This window comes from Dendroctonus ponderosae, unplaced genomic scaffold (genome assembly GCF_020466585.1).
Source record: "Dendroctonus ponderosae isolate FM_Combo_2020 unplaced genomic scaffold, Dpon_F_20191213v2 Dpon_F_20191213_1, whole genome shotgun sequence".
NCBI lineage: Eukaryota > Metazoa > Arthropoda > Insecta > Coleoptera > Curculionidae > Dendroctonus > Dendroctonus ponderosae.
In genome coordinates, this window is record NW_026017110.1 from 56,707,636 (window position 1) to 56,727,556 (window position 19,921).

Genomic DNA, 19,921 nt, shown 5'->3' on the forward strand with positions numbered 1-19,921 from the left:
AAAAATGTGGCTTAGCCGCCCAAGAGGCTCTGTATAGAGACATTTTTATACCTTTTTTAATGTCTAATTCTGTTGTGTCTTAATGTTCATTGTAACGGTCATATTTGAGTTTTCTTGTATTAAAATAAAATAACATTTGATCTAATCAATAAACCGTCGATTTTTTTAAATAAATGAAGCTTAGATAAAACGAATTTTGAAAAAATATTAAACACAAGCGGAAGCCAAGAATTCGGCATTTTTATACAGTTGTGCTTATTTATGAAAAAGAAAAAGCTTTCAGGGATCGTTTATACGCAAAATCAAGTCAAGTATAATTCAATACATCGTATATTATGATTACAAATTATAAAAAAACAATATTAATTTTTCCAAATTTTTCCTGATCTGTATCTTTAAATGGGCTTAATTAATAGTTTCCAAGATTCCTGATTACCTAAGAATCATTTAATTAAAAAATCAAGGATTCATTCATTAGATCAAAAGTTCCGCATGAGGGTCAAAATGAAATTATAACTCAAGCAGGCTCGATATCTAATAAATTTCGGTTTCATGTACATCTTGGAACCAGTTGAAAAGGTTTGAATAATACTTAAACCATTTTCAAAAGCGTGCGGTGAGAATTATCGTTTACTACTTGATTGTGAATTTTTTATCCTTTTCCGCACAACGTGGATTCCGCGCGTTCCTCATGTGGAAGAGCGGATCTATTGAAAATCTCAACAAGGAAAGAACTTTATGCATATTCGATGTATTTTATGTTTTGAAGAGCACAATCTCTATTGTCTCAACAGGTATGTCAGCAAACATTTCATTAGATGGCTTGTTGAGCAAAAATGTAATATACATGTAATTTTTGCATATAGAAAAATAGTGTAAATTTCAACAAGTTTCGCCATGTTTTATTAGTAATGTTTAACTATGCTATTAATCGGCCAAGTATCCTTTGAACAACTTTAAAATATTATTACCATAATATTACTAAAGTTAAAATTGCATCTTCAACAGCAAATTCTAAACGATTTATTCAATTTTTTTTGTTTTACGCCCCAATGAATTGTTATTAACACATTTCACGCAAACGCTACCTACTTAATTTCGGTATACTCTCGAAAGCATATAAATTTTAGTTTGCCATTTCATTCACTTTGATTCACACGGATTGCAAACGTTTCCAATGAATAAATTCCTATTTAACCCCCCTTCCTATATCATCAACTTCAGTGTATAGTCAAAACTGGGAAATAGACCATAAAGTATATTCAACTATAAAAAAATGTGGTATAAAGGAGATAAAATTTGAACAGCATTCAATTAAATCGACTTAAAATAAATGAATTGCAGTTTGAATACATTCATTGTATTGTACAGAATATTCTCGATGTGGATGCGCTAACATTATTAGTCATTATTAGTAAATGAGAATTAACTTAACTCTCTCTTACTTGCTTTTGTTATTTGGTCACCTAACAAGTCACTTCTTTAGTAACAGGGGTTTATGAAAATATCCTGCAAAGCTACAGAAATTGTTTTGTTGACTCATATTAGTGCCTAGGTATATACCATACTATTAACCGATCAATCCAGTTTTGACGAAAAACTTTACATATTTGGCATATGAGAAAAATAATACGAATTTGTTTAAATATACTTAAGAAGACTATAACATAACGTCAAATCCATAAGGTTCGATGGCATTATAATCATCAGATCAGTGCAGATGAACACCAGACTAAATCAAAATGAAACCCGAGCATTAACATCTGCTAATGCACTAATAAATAAACAAATTATATATGCGAGTTAAAGTGAAATTTGTCTTAACGAAAGTAAAACCACTTGAGATAGCGAGTGGGAGTTATCTGAAGAAAGAAGGGAGTGAGAGAGTGAGCAAAGCATTTACTTTCTTCGGGCTGTCTTCACAAGCTAAACTTTGGGTCAAACGTTCGCAAGATTCAGTTTTTCGTGATACAACGTAATTGTGGATGTGGTTATAATTTGGGTGCTTTAGTTTTGCATTCTACCATGCAATTGTGGATTACTACTATCGGTACGTTCAAAATTTTTGCATATCGCATGCGAAAATTTTAAATTGCTTTATTAGTTTATCTGCATTGCAACTTTGTAAATAATTTGTACGTTTTTGAAATATGTAAAGTGCAAGGACAAAAACGTTTATACTGATGCACTAATAATTTTCGCGCCAAATGTACAACACCTGATATGCCCTTCATAATTTTTAGCGCACTCAAATTGTGCACGCCTCCTTTATTAAAAGTTACATACAAGTATCTACATGATTCGCAGATGTAAAGAACAGTAACATGTAGTATCTACTGTGATATGTAATAATATAATATTTAAGCCATTAGGAAATGTATCAATAATAATACATTCTGCAGAAAATAAATTAAGCAAATATAAGCTTTCTATTATCAGAAAGCATCAGCTTTATTGACATTATTTCTTTTTAAAGATCTTGTTTCAAAACTATTTTGGTGGGTGGTATAAGTAGGCAAAAGAAATCTTTAGAAATTCTCTTCGTTAGTAGTGCTGCTATAATTACTGCTTTCAATGAATCATTTTGCTCATTTTTCATTTATCATCGTTATTTTTTTGGTCCGAATTAGTTCATATGTTGAATCTTCAAAAATACAATATTTTAATAAAATGAGGCCTTCACTTAATATTAAATCGATTCTGTACAGTTTTCTGCATGTGATTGCCGTAATATACTGGCATTAGATCTGTAAAGGTGATGTTTTCTACTAACAAATTTAAATTTGAAATCTAATTAAAAGTTAATTGCAAAAGTGAAATTTCAATTAATGCACATCATTATATCATGAAGTTTACTTTTAATATTTTTTTCGATAGCTTTTCTATTTAATTTATCAACGTGTTTGTTTTGTTGTGTAATTTCGAAGTTCCCCTGCAGATTATGCAATACCTTTCAGATCCAATTCGATGTCACGAAGCGGATGTTTCATCTATATTTTTATTGAATAGTTTTGGAGAAAGTAAAGTCGCACAATTACAGCATTGCCAAAGATTGCAAGTTATTACGTTGAAAGTTTTACATGCAGAAGTGTATTTTAACAACAACAAAATATGCTCGCTCTTTACTCATGTAGGGAGTTCTTGCTTATATATTAAAATATTTATTCTGTACCAGAGTTAAATTAAAACAATTTAAAAAGTGACTTCGACAACACAGCGTGTTTGGCAATTGTATTACCACGTACCGTTTCCTTGATGGTGCACCTACACCTTGACACTTATTTTCAATTTCAACGAAATTGAAGAAACATGTCATCAATTAACTGGGAATTCCGCTCGTACTATGTACTATAGCATATAATTAACAGATTTTGCAAAACATGAAGTATTACATTATATACTCTACGTTAATTTGCGTTTTTTCTAGAAAGACTGCTGATACTATGTTGCTTATTCCACATCTCAACTACCCAATTCAGACCTCCCCATCAACTCACATTTAATAATTATCAGCAGCCGCCTTGGAACCATCAAGAAAAACCAATAAATAATCCAAGATGGGTTAGAATAGATTTAGCTAAACCTGAAAACAATGCAGAATACCAACAATTCAGACGATCTACAGAATATTCTAATGAGGGTCTTGATAGTGCTCGACATTTCAAACCTGAAACAATTTTCAAAATTACCGAAACCCTGGGAGCATTGAATACGGTTGGACGATATTTGGTAAATATGACTCGAACTGGAGAAGGTGCCAAGGTTTCTCAGGATGTACCGAACGCCTTGTATACGATAAGCAAGAATGTGCTGGGACGAAATGTTACGGATACCATTGCTCCTTTAGTGAGAGAAGCTTTACCATTACCTGAAGTTCATGAGGCCCAAAAGCTAACTGATAAAGCTGATAGTAAAGAGGATGAAGACGAGGAAAATGGGGACACGAAAAGTTGTACTACCCCGGAAGGAATTCCAGGGTACGAGCATTTTTACTATTATCGGGTTATTCTCATCGCTATAAATATAGTATTTAATACATAATAAACAACTGCAGGCATGTTCAACTTTAACTAGATCAGTATATTAAAAGCATGTTGAGCCTAAGGAGATTTCATATTGACCTACCAAGTAGTTGATGAATAATTCCTAACAAGACGCAACCTTGCTTTACGTAATGCTCTCGGGATTACCAAGTGAAAGTTATTAATTTGATGCTATTATTCGTACCTCATAACGTTTCGGTAATATTAGTTTAAACATTAACTCAAATTAAATCCGATTTACAAAAAGTCTATTCTGACTTACATTTATGCCTAATTACATGTTGTGGTTTTTAGGTATTGCAATGACTTGAGTGATTGTCCCCAACTCCTACTTAACTTGGGTAATCTTAGACAATCATTGTGCTTCAAGAGTCTTTTCGTGCCAGGAGTTTGCTGCCCTAAACCTTCTTCTGATGATTCTGCTGAAAATTCTGTTTCCACATCTAGGCCATTATATACTACTACTACACAGTCGCATCCTGTAACATTTGCCTCTATCTACTATAATACTGAAAAACCGACCACAACAAGACCAATTGTCAGCACATCTTTAACCACAGTGTTAACTAAGCCTGTTGACCCACCATCTTCAAATATTCCTAATCTTTCACCCGTTGTTAATAACTATGTTGATCAAGAGGGTAAGTTAAAATATATTTTTACATTTACTTTTTTACTTTTGGTCAATTTAACAGAAGTAGATTTTTCCGAAGATTTCATCCTTGATTGATAGATACTTTTTTATTTTGAGCATTTGTCAATGAATAAGGTTGAATCGTTTACTTGATTGACTTCCATTGTTGTACAAACAATATTTTTTAAATCTCAGCTGCTTTGATAATGGCTTGACCCGAGTGTGAACGAGGTGTGGCCATTCTTCCATTTAGCATCACGCGCTTGGTTTCGAAACATAAAGTCTTCTTAATAATGGGAATATCACGCTGCTGTTTGCTTCAGCTTCAATAAATTTCATATTCTCCTACATCCGACTTCGACATCGCTCTAGATTGTCGGGTTTCGCTGCTCCTTAAGTCTGATGGATAGGACACGATAAGTCTCTCTAATTTAAGACGCTCCGCCCAAATATCCTGAGAACTTAAAGCAACAAAAGTCGCAAAGCATCAATAAACATCACGCACCATAAAAATGGATATCGAAATTTAGAAGAAAATGTAGTCTGAAATTAAACTGTAAATTATTAGTATTACATTTGCGAGATTTAAAAAAAAATCTGGCAATTTATACATTTCAAACATGATCTAATCGTTTGCTTGATGATTAACATTTTTTTTATTGAGAAAATCTATGTAGGCGCAAATAAAAAGCCGACAAATATAAGCAGAGAAAGATAAACAACTCAGATCAGGCAAACAATAGGCATTTACAATTCACAGGGTTCCATTCAGTCCATCGTACCATATGGTACCGATAATTAAAAATGAGCGTGTGACGGTGAAGATCGTCAAATCTTTTCAAAGCACAACACCGAGAATTTTGGCAAATGTTGAAGGCTTTAACAGAAGCTCATACTCTAATTTCTTGGTAAAAATTCGTCAAAACTGTATCGGTTCGGAGCTCCAAAGTCATTTTTCATCACAAACCGCGTGGTGTCCAACATTTACATATTAAACATTTACATATTAAAAGATAATAATTTTTGGTATTAAAAAACTACTTATCTTTCAAAAATTCCACCATAACAAAACTCATATTTTAAATACTCACATAAACGAAAAATTTAATAACTAACGCTTGTTTGTTAAATCTACCGACGCAATGAGCACAGTGAAAAACCGTCTATTGAAAAAACCATTAAAGTTTCTCTTATAGAATAAGCTTTAAAGTGAGTAGTTGGAAGCAGTAAGCTTTGGAGTTTGCCATGGGATGCCAAGAAGCGTAAAATGGAACAATACGCGACTCATTTATTGGATTGAAAATTTAAATGATTCTGGTTTCGTAATTAAATTGTAATGAACTTTTGGGCGAAAGCTTCAAATTCGAGAAGCACATGTGCGAGTGTCTTCAAAATGAATTGAAATTTGGAAAGAACAATTTTAAAACGAAAATTTACTGGCAAACATCGATCTACATGAAATCTGCAGAGAGTTATCAACCCAATTCCGCGATAGGCAGCAACATCAAATTTTTTTGACCGGAGTATCAGTGTTAACTTCTAACGCAAAGACTTTGTTCTATTATTCGCTAGACAAACTTGTGCTTTTCTGCCTGATTAATTATTTGTTTTGCTTTGTTTGTACGACTTCTCAAAACAAGAAAAACTGAACACCTGTTCTTTATTGTTGAAAGCGTTATTATCACCTTCCGGTGATACCAAGGAAAAATGTAATATCCATCTATTGGAAGAAATCGATTCATCATTCAATAATGTACTATTTTCTTTTTTCTTTATTACTCTATGTTCTGACTTTTATTAAGGGCAAGGTCTGCTATCAAACATTTATTGTTACTAAAGAGTTACTAAGTTACGCCGATTTTTATGTGTTGTTTAAAATTACCTGGTATATAAGGTGTTCCATAAGTAATGGCGAAAAATTTGAATGTCGCATTTCGGGGTCAAAATAATACGATTTTCAAAATCTCAAAGTCTAAGTTATTTTATATAATGGTCTTTTTCAAATATCTCATGAACAACTTGGAGTTTTTTACTAAAATTCGGTATTGAGCGGTTTTCGAGGGTGACAATAGAAACTCATTTTTAAGTCAGCTCATAGATATCCCCATGTGTAATAATCGATTCATTAAAAAAAAATTTTCTGAAACAGCTGACTAGTAATTTTACAATATATTCTCAACAAAATAGGCGGACCTGTCCTAAGTCCTAAGATCAATTGTTTTCGAAATATTCGCAATTAAAATATACGATGAGATGCATTTATAAAAAAAAACAACATGATATTGCCTGGAATAAGGGAGGACAATAATAATTTAATGACAAATAACAATTTCATGAAAACAACAATAAAAAAACTGGTCAGCGTTTGACAAAAGTTGTTCAAAATTATGTGTATTATCTTCAATTCATTTAATCACACGGTTAGTAAACGTTCTTCAAATTTGAAAAATTAATGATTATTATGAACTATTGCCAGATAATTTTCATTTTTTATTAATAATTGATCTCGGATATCTATAGTTTCTTCATACACTAAGGCGTCAAGTATCCCCATACACAAAATTTAGAGGAGATTAAAGTCCGGACTTCGTGCTGGTTATGTCAAGTAATGCCTCACTTTCAGTGAGAAATTAGCTGGGGCTCCATCCTGCATGAATATCATACCATTGTGTACCAAAAATTAGGGCTATTTTAAAGCCAAATGAAGTTGAAAACCGAGTTGCTAATTAAATTTATCACCCTGGAATGTTCCTCAAAACACAATTTTAGTAAAGTAATAGCTGGTCCTGGGCTCTTTGAAAAAAAAAACTTTGACCTCCTGTATTACTGTTTCCTTTAATTTTTCTTCTAAGTTAAGTTGTGGTAAATCGTATTATTTCTCCAGACGAATTTGGAAATATATTTTTATTATTACTTATGGAATACCTGTATAGACCGACTTCTTTTTTTGTGACATGGATCTAAATGTGAGCAAAACTATATGAGTAGCAAAAATCAACTGGTTTTTATGACTAAAAAGTAGTAAAAATACTGTTTAAGCGAGCGCTATAAGTAGGTACCTGGCTTTAATGAAGGTGTCTTCATTTGCAGTGGTTGCCAATTAACACGCGACACTTCATTAAGTTTTTGTATAATAATTGTTTAATAGAATTATGTTAAAATCTCCCATTATGAAAAAGATCATTCCGCATTGCGCGAAGGAAAGCAGCGGTTCTATTTTCTTAGCAAAGTGACTCTTGTGGATGGTCTATAAACACACATTATTAGTATTTTTCAGTTTCAACTGCACATTCACAGGCTGTACTTTCCCTCATATTAACGTTTGTTTAAAGGTGACCTGATTCACTTTGGGTCTTTCCACAAAGATACACATTTTAGTAATTCTTGCCTTCAAAGCGTGCAATATACAAAGTGTCTCAAAAAGCACGATTTCTCTAAATTATAATTGATCAACCTAAGAGAGACCGAATATCACAGGGTGTAATTACAAATTACAAAAGGTGACATTGCCGTTTACTTCTCTGTTTTTATTGTGTAATTTTTGTACAATAAATTATTTGATTTAATTTAGTAAAAATTAAATACACAACGAACACTACTTTCATCAACAGTCACAAAAGGCAGCAAGAAGAAGGTAGTTACTTAAAAGTTCCGGTGACTTGGTTGTTATCGGACATTCTGAAAACGGCCGCCATGAACTTGTGCTTCTAACGAAGTGGTAACTACAATTATTGCAAAATTTTGTTCTGTGTGTCTCAAAAGTTCTATTAAAGCAACAGGTTATTGAAAAATATTCCATTCTCGTGGACGGACCTGATAGTTTTGTCCATTTCAAATTTTAACTGTGGGATCTTTAGAAATATATATTAAATATTTTTTGTTGAAACTTCAACACCATATAGATATAGGAACATGTTACTTTTGGAACATAATACCAAAGTGAAACTACAACGTTGGAACATGTTCCAGAAAAATAACCGTTTAGCACACCTCTAGTTTGCAGTTTTGTATTTGTGTATTGTTAATTCCATTCTTTTGTATGGATATAATTATGCTTTGATACCATTATTCAGTTATTTTAGTGTAATGTCGTGAGTTTCTGGAGTAAAATTTTTCGGTCTTTTTATTTCTTGGTCTTTTACTGGCGCTGTATTTTTTATGTATTAGTGCTTCGGCATATAAGTGCTATTTTCAATTCGCTCTTTTGCGTTAATTTGTAAAGAAGTCTCAATATAAAACGAGGTAGTGAATGTTGGTGAAAACAGTTTTAAGATTTTTTTCATTACCAAGGACAGTTGTTGCTCCAAATCTTCTGCAGAAAATAATTTTGTGTGTACCTAAACGTATAAAATAACTTTTTTGTTTAATACCTTTAAATGAACTAACCTAGACTTTAAATAATAATAATATGCTGGTGCATTTTAGAATGTGGTATTCCTGAATCGGCAAAATTTCGAGTTGTTGGCGGGGAAGAAGCTTTGCCTGGACGATGGCCATGGATGGCAGCCATTTTTTTGCATGGTTCCAGAAGAACAGAGTTCTGGTGTGGTGGATCCCTTATATCAGCAACTCATATTCTGACCGCTGCGCATTGTACGCGAGATTCCCGACAACGACCGTAAAGTTTATATACTCTTTTAGAAAAACCTCTATTATTATTTAAGTACTGAATGACTTTCTAGATTTGCAGCCAGACAGTTTACAGTGCGACTTGGTGATATTGACCTTAAGAGAGATGATGAGCCATCAGCACCTGTAACTTTTAAAGTATCAGAAATAAGGGCCCACAAAGATTTCAGGCGTGTTGGATTTTACAACGACATTGCTATTCTTAAACTTGACAGACCAGCGCGAAAATCGAAATATATTATTCCTCTCTGTGTTCCTCCTCCGGAGTTGGAGCAGGAACAGTTTGCTGGTAAAAGGAGCACGGTGGTAGGATGGGGTACCACATTTTATGGCGGAAAAGAAAGTACCGTTCAGAGGCAAGCTATCTTGCCAGTTTGGAGAAATGAGGATTGCAATCAAGCATATTTTCAGCCTATTACCAGTAACTTTATTTGTGCTGGGTACGCAGAAGGTGGAACTGACGCTTGCCAGGTAACAGAGTAATGAGCATGCATTACTTTCTTCGTGTTTTCTTCATAATGAATTGATATTTTATGTCTTTTCTAGGGCGATTCTGGTGGACCTTTAATGTTAAACTGGGAATCGAAATGGATTCAGGTGGGGGTGGTCTCATTCGGAAATAAGTGTGGTGAGCCAGGATATCCAGGTGTTTATACCAGAGTAACAAAATATTTGGATTGGATAAGAGAGAATACTAGAACATGATTCAACTTAATAAACAAAATACAAGTTGTGTGTTTTAACATGTAAACATTTGCAATGGCCTAACACCAAAAATATTTCGCATCATTTGCCATCTTTTTGTTTATTTTTATAGTCTAAATTTTGTTATCAACTGCCAGTGATCATACAAACTTTCTAGTTAAGACGGTGATATATTATGTAAGTGAATACTAGTATTTATTAAGTTATTTATACATCGCAATATTAAACCAAATGTGTGATAACAATGTATAGTATAGTAAAACACATTTATCATCTAGGTTTCAGTTTTGTAACAAATAAAAAAATTGTCTGAAGAATAAAAGTTTAAGTAAATCAGTCGTCTGTTAGTTTAGATTGGTTTTCAATTTAAGTACTTTTTTAAATATTAATTTTGTATTTATTATTTACGCATTCCTTACCSTACTGCAGACACRAGTTTCGCCATTTTGACAAGAGTCTGTCGCGATGTAACATGATACAATGAATACAAGGTMGGATATTCATCGGKTCGAAAAYTCAATTTTCTTGCGCACATGACGTCASTGGTTAGCACTTTGGTAAAGTGAMCAGCTGATCCCATTCACAAAATATCCCCCCAAAAATATAGGGGGTATGTTCTGTGAGCCCATTTAAAATKCATGTAACCTAGACGCWGWTTGCTCAATGCTTTGAAAATCGCGTTAGGGAACTGTTTTGTGCTTATTGTGAAGAAAAAYRCCMTAAWGARGTCTTTACACAATMTCTGATTTKCAGCGATTTAGCTTGYTGTRTWGCTCARWGCKTTATTCGTGAAATCGSGTAGAACCAWAGGAAACAATRAATTCATTGTATCATTCAATGAATGCATTGTATCATTGAATGAATTCATTGTATCATGGGGCGAATGCGTTTGGGCATGTTTGGGAATCTTGTAGACAAACAACTGAGCATTTTGCGTTTGATAGTTGGAAAGTGTACTGTATATTGATTGTTTGCTACTTTTAAGTGTCGGTTCAGAAATATGAAAAATGCGGTGTGCAGTTTACGGTTGCAGTAGTAATACGAGAGATAAATCTGTGGAAATAAAGTTTCATATATTTCCAAGACAGTATTTTAAGCAAGCTGTGCAAATGCTTGTTGTCGTGAAGACACTATTAATGTTGCTTCCGCCAGAATATGTTCTCAGCATTTCAAAAATTATGATTACGAGACATGAGAGGAATTTGCAATTCGAACTTTTGGGGTTTTTGCCAAAAACAAACGCTATAGTTTATTGCACATCTGGCAACCGTGCTGGTCTACAAAATAAATTACTGTTATTTTAATTTTCAGGTTTAAAACCTGCTGCAAAGCATTTTGTAATTATAACGAAGATTTATAAAAAAATAATTAAATGTGACAAACACTAAATAAGCTATATTTAATCACATTTAGCAGACAGGAAAAAATCACGGTACTCAGTGACTTCCACTGACGTCATGCAGATCGATGCAATATCCTACCTTGTATTCATTGTACCATGGCGATATAATGCGTTTGTGAATGTGTTTTATTTTTATACTTATTAGCTTCTGGATCCCGTATTGAAGCGCGAAGCGTTTCGTCCTGAGCCTATTGGACTCGTCAGTAAGGTTTAGGAAGGCTCTGCCTTAGACGCCGGAATAGGGCATAGATAAAGACGAGTGGAATAGGGTATACATATTTAGAAGTGGTACTTGAGCCGAAACGGGTGAGGTATATCATAGAGAAACTAAAATAATTTAAAATTATTTTACTTACTCTATGAGGTATATGCTGACATTTGAGATGGTGCTGCCGTGCTGCCACCTGTGAGTCGGTGAATGAAGCTGAATATGATCCACCACATCCGTATTACTTATTGGTTATATTATTATTAATTAAATAAATAGCGCAGAAGAGATAGCAATCAAGTTATCAGCAAAATTAACAACAAACAGGTTCATATACTAACAAACATCGGTTAGTAGTGTTGTTCATATACATGACAACACAGTTTCTTTAGAGGTTATAAACTACTTACATCAAATGCTCGTCTAAATTTGTATTTTATAATAATTGTAAAGCAATATTAAAATGTTATCCAAGCAAAGCTACGGATTTCTAGGAAAGTAGAACAATACATGTAAAAAACTGTGAGACTGATAAGTTAGTTCGTTTGTAGGAAGGGAATGTAGTCAGTTTCTAAAACATGGTTTCAATACCATCAATTATTCAACAACGATTCCCAAACCCAAAACTGGCATAATTATGTTGAACATGGGAGGGCCTCAACACATACATGAAGTCCAAGATTATTTACGGCGAATTATGACAGATACAGATGTTATACAATTCCCGTTCGCCCAAAAGTAAGAATTGGATTCACTTTTCGCAATACCTTTGTCACTCTGTGTACGAAATGCTTTTGTGAATTTGCTCAAAATGCTCTAAATACGAAATGCTTTGAACTATTTGATATATTCCCAACGAAATGATTGATCCAAACACTACGACAATTAAATATAGCTTACTTGTTTATTACTGTAAAAAATGAAGATTGGGTGATAGGTGAATTTAAGGTCAATTTGGCTTATCCCTTCACTTAATGAACTTAACTAAAGCATGGTAAGAAAAATATATGTTGCTGTTCTGCAGTGAACGTAATTCGCGTATGCAAGCCTATCACCACCCATACAGAAACTTGCAAAAAATGCCACTTTTCGCACAGAAGTCATGATCAGTATTAAAGTGTTCTATTTTTGAGCACKGTTTTATTTCGCTTGTTTTACTTTTTCTCGGAAAAATAAACGTGTTAAATCAGGATGAGCAACCTTTTTAATCAACGGGCCAATTTAAATTTTAAWTTTKTTTGGCGGGCCGTACATAAAGTAACACTTTTTAATAATTTAGAACACTTAACAAGATTTATAACAAGCAATAGAATTAAAAAACAACAGGGCTCATAAGATTTATAAACATTTTCGATGTTTACTGAGAAAAATACATTTGTTAAATCGGTAGTATTCTGCATATCAATCACTTCCATTGAAAGTCTTGGGGAACTCTTCCCACATCGATATTAAATGGCGAGAAAAACATTTTCATGAAAACCGCTGTCTTCTCAGCTTCGAACATTTGGAATTGTAATTGAAATTTGTTTATTAAAATGTGTATATATTGTGCGTATTTTTGAGAAGTGGTAACGTTTTCTTTTTCTAAATGTGGAAAGTGAGACATTATTCTCCAAACGATTATGTTTCCATAATTTCAATTTGCGCTCAAAGCCCTGAATTTTATCATACAAGTTGTGAATAAACTGTCCTTTGCCTTCCTTTAAAAAGTTCCACATTTAGATCATTGAGATGCAGAGTCATGTCGATAAGAAACCGAAAATTGCATATCCATTCTTTGTTACCAAAACGAGGAAATGCATATCCATTAGAGGTGTGATTGTGAACGGTAATTTTTTGGTAAACAACGGGTTACAACGTTCCAGTTCCACCTTGGTAATTGTTTCAAAATGCGGTTCCAAAAGGAACATGTTACTTTTTAAATTTTTCATTAAAAATGCAGAATCATGATGGCAGTCGAAATGGTGATGATATATAATGATTTCCTTTATTAAAAACAATTCTTAACATTGGTAAATTTAAAATACTTTTTTTACAAACTGCTTGTTGGGTATTTCGCCTCAAAAAAATGTTTGTCTTTACAGAAGACAGAATTTTCTCACGTCTTTTATTACAGATTGATAAATAGTGCTCATATTTCGCAATAAGAACGAATTATTTATCAAAAAGTAATCAAGAAATATCACCTAGAGCGTATCTTGTGATAGTAAACTGAAAAAATAATAAATAAATAATAAACTGAATATAACGGTTCCTGCTGCAGCTTTGCGGATCGACGTTGTTGAATTCACCAAAAAAAGAAAGAAACCAATAACTTCAATTTGGGTTCCTTCGTTGAGAACTTTATATCCGTTACTTTTATCGCTAATTTACCATATTAAATTTTACAACGAGTTCTCGAATATGTATTATGTACTACATTTCCTCCCGCATTATTCCTATTAAATGCTGCTGCAGCCTTTAGAAACTACCGATTGTCTGCTCCCGAAATGTAGATCATTTCTACACGTTCGGATATTATGTCACGGTTACGGATTATAAGAAAGCACGTATTGGAATTTTCAGGATTCGAAAATTAATATGAATTTTAGTAGAATGATTGATACATATCATATCACTTTTTTTTGGGTAAAGCGCTTTTAGGTGAATAAGAAATATTTAAATTAATTAAATTATAAACAGCACTTTAGAAATTTCGTCGCTTGTATTAGAAAAAGCTAAAAGTTAATATGGTATATCTATTGATGCGATATTACATTCCATTTCAATTAAAATAAATGTGCATATGTAAGTTTGCTCTTTCACGTCACTGTGAGTATTGGCAAGTAATTTTAATATTCAGCCTTATGGGAGAATGGATTGCGAAAAGACGAACAGCAGAAGTTCAAAAGAAATATCAGGAAATCGGTGGTGGTTCTCCAATTTTAAAGTGGACCACTCTTCAAGGCAAGCTGTTATGCGAAAAATTGGACAAAGAGCATCCAGAAACAGCGCCACATAAAGCATATCCAGCATTTCGCTACGCAAAACCTTTTACAGAAGATGCGTTAGATGAACTACAAAGGTAAGTTTAAAGGTTTGTAAATATTTGTTGATGCTAACTTGAGGAAAGTTAAATTGATATGGCGTTACGAACTTGTTGACTTTAACATACATCAGCAGTTTTCATCGAAGTGCAAAGCTTCTCAATTTGGGAAGGCCTCAATAATTTTGGATTTTTTATTTTTAGTGACGGGGTTCAAAGGGCAATAATTTTCTCTCAATATCCACAGTACAGTTGCGCGACATCAGGTTCCAGCCTAAATGTTGTACATAAATACTTCCAGAAAAACGGCCTTCCAAAAGATCTTAAACTGAGTATAATTGATCGATGGTCTGTTCATCCTCTTTTGGCTAAGTGCTTTGCAGATTTGATTCAAAAAGAACTTCATAAATTGCCCGAAGATGTTAGAAAAGAAGCAGTAATATTGTTTTCTGCGCATTCCTTGCCTCTTAAGGTAATTAGCGGTCATAGTTGATTGAAAATGTTATTTTGCCAGTACAAGTCTATCAGAAAGTTAGAAAAGTGCTTCTCATAGCATATAAATTTTCTTTATAGGCTGTAAATCGTGGCGATTCATATCCTTCAGAAGTAGGATGTACAGTACAATTGGTAATGTGGGATTTGAAGTACTGCAATCCATATCAGCTCGTCTGGCAATCGAAAGTAGGACCTTTACCTTGGTTAGGTCCATTTACGGATGAATCGGTGAAAAGCTACGCGAAACAAGGGAAAAAGGCCATTATTGTTGTTCCCATCGCTTTTGTGAATGACCATATAGAGACTTTACATGAACTTGACATCGAACTTGTTGAAGAAGCCAAACATGTAAATAACTGCTCTGTATTTTATATATAGGTACCTACTATTTAAGCACATTTTTGTTTTTAGGTCGGTATTGATATTATTAGAAGAGTACCTGCTCCTAACGACCATCCGATTTTCATAGAAGCTCTAACTGATATCGTAAAGCACCATTTGAAGAGTAATCTGCCAGTTAACCCAAAACTACTAAACCGATGTCCGCATTGTGTAAATCCCTCTTGCATATCAAGCAAAACATGGTTTTCTGCTAATTGCAGCCTTTAAGTCGATTTCAGCATCAGGTGAATTTTTGGTATCATATACCTATCGGTGCTTGTTTAGATTTTTTTTAAGTAATGATAATTTGGGCTTACAGTTTGTTATTGGATGTGTTTCAACAGTAATGAGTTTGTTGCTACATATATATTAGTACAGGATATAAGGGTTTTTAAAGACTATGATCTAAACTTTTCTGGGAGGATCGGTCAAGAACATTTATTTTTTATAAATGTTCAAACAAAAAAGTAAATAAATTGGTAAATAAAGCATGTTTTGATGAGAAAAATGCTTTACTTACTACTACATACGAAAAATGTTTATATATGGCATTATGCAAAGCATGGTTTACTGCCACTTGCAGCCGATAAATTGATTTTATCATATAAGAGTATTATTTTTGGAGGCATTGTTATGTCGGCATCGGGTGAAATTTTGTTATTTGATCACGGTTTTTAATTAATGATGATTGTTATATCGAATATTAATTAGAAATAAAACGTATCAACTTTTAAATATGTTTCCATTGCATATCCTTAAAATATATAGATATTTTCATATCCTTAAAAAATTGAGACGAATCCACTCTATAGGAAATAAGCTATTTTTTTTATGGGTTTGTAAATCAAACTAATCGCTCGTAGCAAGGGCGGATCCAGCTTTCAAGTCAGGGGAGGGTCATGTAGTCAGGACAGGTTTCAATTCAATTACAATAATAAATGTAATTAAAAAAGTCATATAACAAAATCAATTTTCTTCAATTGTCTTCTCACAAAACGAGTTAATACTTCCTCCACTTCAATCGATATGGTTTTTCAACGTCGAGAAGTGCCAGTCCAGTTAAGCGCCAAAAAATCGGCAAAAAGCTGATCCGCGAAATTGTGCAAAAATAAAGCCACTGATTCCACCGCTTTTAATGAGGCGTGCAGATTGAGTGTGGATCTTCCCTTTAGATCACTTTTGCACGACACATGCTGTTTCATAAAAATTGGCTTTATCACTATCACTGGCTAAATTTCACTGGAAATGTTTATATTTGGCTGGAAAACCTATTTTGTTCTGGCGTTCATAGAACCAAACTAGTTTGAAACAAAAACCTGCGATTGAAAATATTTGCGTGCGAATAGGCACATTCCACAAAACAGTAAACAATAAACAAACGGAAATCGAGCAGCAAATGATTCATCTAAAGGGAGGATGAAGACAACAATTATTTCATCACGTTAATTCTGTAGTTCGCTGTCTTCGGAAAGTGGCAAAAGCCTCAATATCGATTGAGTTTTTTGTTGGAAAACGTGAATAAATATTTAGTTTGGTACGGGAAGTGAACAAAATACGTCGTCAGTCCTTTGTTTATGAACGGCATAAAGAGGCCTGGAGATTTACGACGAAATCTTACTTAGATATTATTACTTACTTATATAGATTATAAACTTAGATAACTTCTGAAATTGAAAAATTTAAATTGGAATATTATTGAAAATATCGAGGTGCGCCAGCTTGAAAAGGTGTGCTATTTGCATAAACAACGAAAAAGTAACAAATGCGAAAATCGCGTTTTTTCTAAGAAATAATCGCATATAACTCGGTAAGTATGGATTTTAGAGAAATAATGTATACTTTTACATATTGCAATTGTTAAATAATCTACCTGAAATAAAAGATCTTTTTTTAATTTTGTGCCAGGCGCAAAGCTCAAAGTTATGAATATTTTTTTGCCCCCACGCCTTTACACCTTCTTGGACCGTTAAACTATCATATCCAATTGCTATATTAACAAGCGGTTTTAAAGTTTGAGAATTTTGCCTTTTAAATAATTAAGCCCGTGAAGCGAGATTTGCGAGTAAAAATTGTAGTACTATTTTCCTAAACTTTCCGATTTTTTCCCAATCCCGCTTCACAGGCTATTTATTTAAAAGCCCAATTTTTCAAACTTTTTAAAACCGCTTAAAAAGTTTTTAAACATTGAAAAATGGTTAATGTAGCAATTGAATATGATAGTTTAACGGTCGATAACGGTTGCTGTTAATCTTAATTAAGCCACGAACCTGTAACTTTAAAAATATAGTTTTTTAAAAAGGAAATTCTGGAAGTCCAAAATATAACTCACGCAATTAAAAAAAATATATTTTTTCCTGGAAGGTCATTTCACAATTGCATTATGCAAAAACTGTCCGTCCGTTATTAATCGGCCTTGCGGCTCTCGTTTTGCATTGCAATCAAGTAATTTCTCTAAATGTATGGCGTGATTGGGTTATTTTTCCAGTGCTAAATAAATCTACGGATATCCGACTTACCGAACTCTATCTGGTAGACAATTTATAAGTAAAAATTTTAATAAAAGACAATTTATAAGTAAAAGTATTCTTGCATAAGCAATAAAAAAGTAAAAAACGCGAATTTCGCATTTTTTTTACTTTTTTATTGCTTATGCAAATAGCACACCTTTTCAAGCTGGCGCATTTCAATATTTACAATAGGTATATAATTCCCGAGCGATTCCAATATTACCCTTCTTCTTCTTCCGTTAGCTGCTAACTGAAAGATTAAAGTTTTCAATTCGTAGTGGATTTTTATTGTTTGGTCAAGTGTAGTTTGTTTAAGCGAAGTGTGTTCAAATGTAGTGTGAGCTTTTTGAGAATTAATGTGTAGAAATGGAGGATGGGGCGCCAGTTTGCAGAAAGCTGGTAAGAATTAATTATAGTCTATAAATATTTTAGTTTAAACTAGTTTTAGTTTAAACGAGTTTAGTTTTTCTTGATTTATTGTTTAAACGAGTTATTTCTCTTGATTTCCTCTGTACATTTCCAATTATTTAACTTTTGACTAAGTTTCGGTAATACTCAAGAATTTTTTGTGTCTTTTCAGGTTGCACAATGGCGCTGTCGGTAAGTTTGGCATTACTTTGGCCCTCATTGCCATGTATATGTAGAGCTTTTAGTCCCATATTATTGACTTGTATTTTATCATATTGCCTGCATGGCATATTTATTCGACAAGCTCGTAGAGTGTAGATTTACCCAAGTTGAGCCTTTTGGAATAATATTTCGGAGTAGACAAAAACGGAGGACAAAACTTTGATTGCTTTACGATATTTTAATTTTGTCACCTTTGCAGCGAAATTACTAATAATCTAAAAAAATTGGTAAATTAATTATTAGAGTCTTTTTACACTAGGAAACTCATCGCAAACTGGAATGTAATCTTCTAGGGATGATACTGCTTAGAAAAGTGGCTTAAGAGCCACTGGAATCAGATGTGGTTGCTTTAGAAACTCCCCGGAAAGAGAGGTTTTCTCGAATTCAAAAACCTCTRGCACTGCTYAAACAGTTTGTTTGATTTGCATTGCATTTTYATGTTCAGTGGGTGTATATTTGAAGCAAATTATACATTTTTACACAGACTCTTTCCTTTGTTATGTAGCGGTTTGTGGGCGATTGGTTAAATYGAGCCTCAACTACAATCAATGGGYRATTAATCGGGATGTGCAGCTGACCAATAGGAAATATTAATTTTGCGTTTTTTCTAAGGTGTTGAGTTGAGTTTCTAAGGTGTTGTTCTCTTTCGTGGGGAGTTTTCTAAGGTCCATGAAAAGGGACATTTCCTTTCACTAAAGCAAGTGTCCAAAGCACACACTTAACACCTAAAAAAATGTGGTGACCTTTTTTTAGGTCTTAAAAATAAAGTTCAGTAGAAATTAACTTGAAAGTAAATCAACTGYTTCGTTAAAACTTATGCGTTCGCAAAGTGTTACATTATCGAAAAAGTTTGCTGCTTTTTGTTTTTATTCGAATTATCCCACTCGGTGTCCCATAAACATGGACGTACTTCCATTAACGCAATAAACTTGTCATCGTCAAAGGGGCACTCCATATTTTAATTAATAGCGTTTTCAAACCGAAAAAATACACTACTGACAGGTTGCTGCATGAAAAGTATAATCGCGTGTGTAAACAGTCCCATATGCATTAATACAAAAATCGATCTCCCGAAGGGCTGCGAATGTGGAATGAAAAAAAGTCTGACGACGCTGAAATTTCCAACGAGTGTGCTGGACAATTGTCCGTAAGGAGCAGATCGACAACCCCGTAGAAGAAGAATACTCATAACGCTTTTATTTTAATGCAAGTCAATACTATACTGAGTTTACTAGTAGTAACTGTACGTTACTTTAAGTTAT

The 19,921-nt window shown here is 33.4% G+C and overlaps 2 protein-coding genes across 2 annotated transcripts; both read left to right on the forward strand.

The window, feature by feature from the left end:
• Positions 1-1,842: 1,842 nt before the first annotated feature.
• LOC109537925 (proclotting enzyme) lies at positions 1,843-10,347 on the forward strand. Its single transcript, XM_019904894.2, has 6 exons — positions 1,843-2,050; positions 3,428-3,977; positions 4,338-4,684; positions 9,103-9,295; positions 9,360-9,777; positions 9,853-10,347. Exons 1-6 carry the CDS (start codon positions 2,026-2,028, stop codon positions 10,009-10,011), a joined length of 1,692 nt encoding a protein of 563 aa, XP_019760453.2. The 5' UTR covers positions 1,843-2,025; the 3' UTR covers positions 10,012-10,347.
• A 1,432-nt stretch (positions 10,348-11,779) lies between these two features.
• Positions 11,780-16,257, forward strand: LOC109538002 (ferrochelatase, mitochondrial). Its single transcript, XM_019905032.2, has 6 exons — positions 11,780-12,119; positions 12,177-12,359; positions 14,464-14,685; positions 14,851-15,118; positions 15,220-15,489; positions 15,553-16,257. Exons 1-6 carry the CDS (start codon positions 12,085-12,087, stop codon positions 15,748-15,750), a joined length of 1,176 nt encoding a protein of 391 aa, XP_019760591.1. The 5' UTR covers positions 11,780-12,084; the 3' UTR covers positions 15,751-16,257.
• The last annotated feature ends 3,664 nt before the right edge of the window (positions 16,258-19,921 follow it).

What these genes read in the sequence shown, in the direction of transcription:
- LOC109537925 (XM_019904894.2), top strand. Translation starts at nt 2,026, where the DNA reads ATGCAATTGTGGATTACTACTATCG. An exon ending in ACCCCGGAAGGAATTCCAGG is followed by an intron (nt 3,978 to 4,337) that starts GTACGAGCATTT and finishes TGTGGTTTTTAG; the next exon opens with GTATTGCAATGACTTGAGTG. An exon ending in GTGGAACTGACGCTTGCCAG is followed by an intron (nt 9,778 to 9,852) that starts GTAACAGAGTAA and finishes TGTCTTTTCTAG; the next exon opens with GGCGATTCTGGTGGACCTTT.
- LOC109538002 (XM_019905032.2), top strand. Translation starts at nt 12,085, where the DNA reads ATGTTATCCAAGCAAAGCTACGGATTTCTAGGAAA. An exon ending in GCGTTAGATGAACTACAAAG is followed by an intron (nt 14,686 to 14,850) that starts GTAAGTTTAAAG and finishes TTTTATTTTTAG; the next exon opens with TGACGGGGTTCAAAGGGCAA. An exon ending in CGCATTCCTTGCCTCTTAAG is followed by an intron (nt 15,119 to 15,219) that starts GTAATTAGCGGT and finishes TTTTCTTTATAG; the next exon opens with GCTGTAAATCGTGGCGATTC.